At 33.9% G+C, this 5,793-nt stretch overlaps 1 protein-coding gene across 1 annotated transcript in view; it reads right to left on the bottom strand.

The window, feature by feature from the left end:
• LOC106869359 (pregnancy zone protein) overlaps positions 1-5,793 on the bottom strand; it is a 66,384-nt gene that overhangs the window by 13,747 nt on the left and 46,844 nt on the right. Inside the window, exons 26-29 of the mRNA XM_014915080.2 lie at positions 4,896-5,215; positions 3,083-3,254; positions 1,668-1,891; positions 1,231-1,443 (exon numbers count right to left, since the gene is read on the bottom strand). Of these exons, the coding sequence (XP_014770566.1) occupies positions 1,231-1,443; positions 1,668-1,891; positions 3,083-3,254; positions 4,896-5,215 (929 nt within the window). The remainder of the gene's footprint in view (positions 1-1,230; positions 1,444-1,667; positions 1,892-3,082; positions 3,255-4,895; positions 5,216-5,793) is intronic.

Raw genomic sequence — 5,793 nt, 5'->3', positions numbered from 1 at the left:
TGATGATGATGATGATGATGATGATGATGATGATGATGATGGTAATTATTTTAAAATTAGTCACAGGCTGGAAATTGGAGATGACAGGTGAAACAGTTTAGTGAATCAAGACCAGTACTTGACTGGTACTTTATTTTATCAAACCCCCTCCGCCTCAGAAGGATAAAAGGTAAAGTTGATCTTGATGAGATTTGAACTCAGAATGTAAATGCTACAAACTCCACAAAGCATTTTGTCTGATACTCTAAAAACCTTGCCAATTGTGCTCATCAGTAGTAGTAATGATGACGACGATGACAACGATGACACTGACGAGGATTTGTTGTTAATGACGAAAGCAGTCTTAGTTCAAAATAACATTCAGTATATTTTACTCAATGTGGATATGCTATAGAAAGATAGAAAACTGCTGGCAGTAATAATTTCAAGAAGAGCATCTCGTATAGATTTACAGTGCTAAAAAGGTACATACATGCTTTCTTAGCACTTTCTTGAGATGAATGCTACACTTTTCTGGGTTTCTACATATTATCCACGTTAAGTAAAATATAAAGAATGCAATAATAATAATCGTTTCTTACATAAGCATCAGGCTAAAGATATGGAGGAGAACGGGAAGAAAAGGTTAAAATGACTTCAGTAGTTGACTTGTACTTTATTTTATTGACACCCCCCCACCCCCACCAACACCAGAAAAATGAAAGGTGGAGTCAACCTCTAACAATTCTGTCAATTCAATGCTCTCGTCATGATGGTGATGATGAAAATGGTGTGATACAAGAATAGCACTGTTTTGCTATAGACTGACTGACTACAGCTTTTATATAATGTGAACACACTTCCAGCCATTTTAGAAAGTCAAGCATATCAGTACATTAAAACGACATTATATTATTACAAGTTTAGCAAATAAGGGAGACAATTCAGTAGCTGTTTCCCATTACACTGGAGCATCAACTTTGCCAGTGATAAGAGAAACACAAACTAGATGCACCTTGTATGTCTTATTTAGATATGAAAATCCAGCTGATTTATATACATGACTCCCATTGAACACAGACACAGCTGTGGTTAAGAAGCCTGCTTTGCAACCCCATGGCTTCTGATTCAGTTCCACTATAGAGTACCTTTGGCAAGTGTCTTTTACTTTAGCCCTCAACTGACCAATGCCTAGTGACAGACAAAAACACCATCATATAAAATTTGCATAAATTGAATTTCATATTTTACCTGAACTAAGGCACATCCAGATCCTTTGGCCTTCAATTTTATTTCATTAGGCAAGATTTTGATCTCTTCTGTCTTTAATACCAAGCTGTTGATATCATCTATCAAGAACTCCTTCTCAAATTCATCTCCTTTTACTGCAATATGCATATTAAGTCCATCTCTGTAAGTGAATTTGGCATATTGTGCCAAAGCTTGTAATGCAAGTACTGTGTCCTGCAAAAGGAAGAAGACAGTTCATGTTAGTTAACAGTAGTAACAAGAATTGTAGATATAAAAATGTTCTGAAGTGAAGGATTAATCAAACAATTAGTTCATTGGTTTAATAGTTTGCAAACTGACAAATAAGAAGTGAAATAGAACCAATGCATGTGTTATTATTGATATAATGATCCTTCCTGGGTACAACAAAATAACGAAGAAATGAAATGTGACTTTACTTGTGTTGAGGTGAAACCTCCATATGGATTCCTTTGTTTTGTAAGCCACTGTATAACTGGTAAAGTCTGGGCCACTGCACTCATACCTTCATCTTGCAAAATACCCAGTAAAACATATGATGTGATCTCCACTTCAGCAGAGGAAGCTTGTCCATAGAAAAACCAAGGATCAGTTTCTTCGGGTTCAAGTTTTTTGTTGTCTCTGGTCCAATACATGTTTCCATCTATGAAATTATTTTAGTAGTAGAAGTATGATGAAATAAGAAAACAACAACAAAAAAATTGTTTAAATTAGGAAAAAATAATTGAATAAGGAAAAATTTCAAAAGATAAAAGAAGAAGATATGTATACTGTTTATATTAGTTGGACTGGAGTCCACATCTTGATTGTTACCGTCACTACTTTTTGGATGTTGTATGCTCCAGCCTTCTTCGGGTGTCTTGCATTAAATTCTGTTGTATCAGAATTTCAAACCTAACCCTTTATTTGATCCAAGGGGATACACTGTTCTCATTCTACTCCCTGTGTTTCATGACATTTTCTGCTTCAGTTGATTTTTGTGAATTACCTTAGTGTGTTGCCTGGGACTGAACTCAGAACCTTTAGGTGTCTGTACTGCATTAACCAACATCTTTATCTACTACACTATGCTCAATGCAACAATCAAGTTCAACACAAGACACCTGAAAAGGAGCTGGAGTGGACAACAGCCAATACATAATAAAAACAACAATCAAGATGAAGACACCAGCCCAAATAATATAAACACTATACATAATATAAATTCCTCATCTCACAAATATAGAATTGTATTAAAAGAAGATGAAATAAAAGCAGAGCTAGGAAAGGCTTCTTAGAATTACTAGCACTTTTTTTGATTGCTAAAGATACTTTTGGCAATGAAATTTGCTTTATTTCCTTCAGAACTTCTATTAAATACAGTTAGGGCACCATTAGAAAGTTACAAAAAAAAAAAAAAAAAAAAAAAAAAAAAAAAACAATTTTTTTCCTTTAATCCTTTATGAAAAATAATAAACAGACATTGCAAATGAGAGAGGTAACTATTTTCAACTAAGCAACTAATGTTAAAATGTGTGCATTTGTATAAGCTTGTATGCACTGATAGGGAAAATCTGACATTTTAGGACTAATACTCTACCTGAGAAAAATGAAAAGTTTGAACAGAAGGATTAGAAGAAATTTTGGATATCTTATTGACCCTATGTCTCTCCCCGTTATATTTGACTGAGATATTTATTTTATGAAACTCCAAATAATACAAGCAAAATTGATATCAACAGGATTTGGACTCAGATCATAAAATACTGGAATAAACACCACAAGGCATCTTGTTCAGTTCTCTAACAATTCTTTCAAATAATAATAATATAAGGTATCTTATATTGTTTCTTACCGTCACGAATAACTCGATTCATCAATTCTTCTCTTAAAGCGTTCTTCTTTTCCTCATTACTTCCAGACAGCACAAAAGCATAATGCATTAAAGCTAATGTGTATGTATCATTCACTTCAGCTTTTGATAAACATGCCATAGCATTGTTTATAAGATCCATTGAAGTAAAATTCTGTAAAACAAACACGAAGTCAGAAAAATATAAAAAGAATAAATTCACAAAAGCTGTAGAATTTTGAAGATTTTTTTGTATCATCATAGTTCTAACACCTACATTTTCATGTTTGTATAGGTCACATGAAATTAATTCAGGCATATTTTCTTTAGCTGATGCCCTTTCTGTTACCTGAATGATATAGGGGCTAAGTCAACCTGTAAATAAATACTATTAACTCTCCCAAAATCTAAGAAGTTTTATTTTCTTTCATTGCACACTTAATTATATGTCTATGAAGAAACTTGCGACCCTACTAAAAACAGAAGACTGTTTGGATTACCTTACCCCCACAGCTCCCTTAAATCACTCTGAAGGACCAGCTCCAAATGGAGATTAATTAATCTCTCCAAAATCAAATTGTGCATAGATAGTAAGTACATTCTTGATAACATTATCCTAAAGATTAGAAGTATGATGAAATGAGATAAAAATAGCTGCAATACCACTGTTATCTACTAGTTTGATGGTATCGAAAATAAAATAACCTGCAGCTTTACCTAATTTGGTATTGTGGAATCCTGTCTATCTTTATCAAAATTCCTTCTAATGAAAGCTTTGAATTTTTGGTAACAATTCACAATGATTAGCAATCAGAACAGTGATGAATGCCAGGAAAATGTTTTTTAATCATAACTATTGGCTTCAAATTCTCCATAGTGAATTATAGTGGTACTGTAGTAGCTGATCTTGTAGGCTTGTTCTATCCATCAAAGCAGCACTGGTATTGGCCATGTTTGGATGGTGCTTTTTACATGCCACCAGCACAGGAGCTAGTCGGGGTGAGGAGGCTGGCATCAACCAGATTTGGATGGTGCTTTTTATGTGCCACAGGCACGGGGAGCCAGTCAGGTGGCGCTGGTATCATCCACAACTATAATTTCCATTTGATTGTCGCTTGATTTGATTTTGATGTTGATGTTGATGTAGATGTTGATGTACTTGACTCAATAGGTCTCCTCAAACACGGCATGTCGCCCTATGATCCAAAGGTACTTTTTTGAGTCGGCTTTTGTAATTAGCATACAAAACTAAATTGGCATAACCAAATTTGAAAACAATTGGAACAAAATTGAAAAAAATACAAAATTTGTGACAAGCAACTGAAAAAATATTGTCATTTTTTTTAATGCCAAATAAACGCATGCACTATATAGTCATTCTTCACTCATTTATTCTAACTCATGTCCCTTGTCCTCAACAACACTTTCCATCTTTGTGTGTGCTCTTGCTCTGCCGATTCCATTCTGTTCTTCTATAACACATCATAGAAGAATAGAATGGAATATGCAGAGCAAGAGCACATATGAAGATGGAATGTGTCGCTGAGGAGGTCACAGATTTGTGACGAAGGATTTCCAGATGATGCACATGAATTAGAATAAGAACAGTAATAAATGAGTGAAGAACGAATATATAGTGTGTGTGTTTATTTGGCAAACAAAAATGACCATCCTGAAATACTACAATATCTGTTTCAACACATGACATCCTGAAATACTACAATATCTGTTTCAACATCAAGAATCTTGCTACACAAATTCATAAATGTAACTCAAAAGAGCCAATCAAATTATTATGAAACATTAAAATACATACACGGTTTGGAACATTAGTCGCGAGAATTGCAATTACAGAATATGCTGTCAATGGAATATCACCATTACTCTCTAGTCCACCTTTCAGATAACTACTCCAGACTTTACCGAATTCATGAAAGCAACCATTTTCCATTTGGTTGCTATGAAACCAGAACATAATATTTGAAATTATCAATTCATCTATGAATATAAAGTCTTTAGCCTGGGCAAAAGATTTCAAGACAAATGCAGTGAGCCAAGTGCTTCCCTGTTTGTCATTTTCACCAAATGCACTAAAAGTTCCATCTCCATGTTGATACTGTAATTCTCTTTGGTAACCTTTAAATGAAATGATTTCACAATTAAATATCTTTAAATTAAATATCTTTAAATTAAATATCTTTAAATATATGGAATGACAAATTAATATTGATATTGTAACTTAAAGTAATGACTAAGAATTGTAATTTTTTACATTGCCCAACACTTGAAAGGTGCTTTTTACCTGCCACTGGCTAAAGGAATCAAAGGGGAATCTTTTTTTGTCAGTATTTTTTAAATATTGTATAACATAGATACCAGCATCAGCCATGACTATGATTTCACTTGGCTTGATGGGTCTTCTCAAATGAATGAATGGATAGATGAATGTATGTATGTATGTATGTATGTGTGTGTATGTATGTATACTCTTACTCATTTACTTGTTTCAGTCTTTTTGACTTTAGTTGAGCAAATCGACCCCAGGACTTATTCTTTGGAAGCCTAGTACTTATTCTATCGGTGTGTTTTGCCGAACTGCTAAGTTACGGGGACATAAACACACGACCATCGGTTGTCAAGCGATGTTGGGGAGGGACAAATATAGACACACAAACACATACACACATACATATATATATATATATATATATATA

Source organism: Octopus bimaculoides, chromosome 6, assembly GCF_001194135.2.
Source record: "Octopus bimaculoides isolate UCB-OBI-ISO-001 chromosome 6, ASM119413v2, whole genome shotgun sequence".
NCBI classification, from domain to species: domain Eukaryota; kingdom Metazoa; phylum Mollusca; class Cephalopoda; order Octopoda; family Octopodidae; genus Octopus; species Octopus bimaculoides.
Note: the sequence above shows the minus strand (reverse complement) of the source record. Positions and strands in the feature narration are given on the sequence as shown.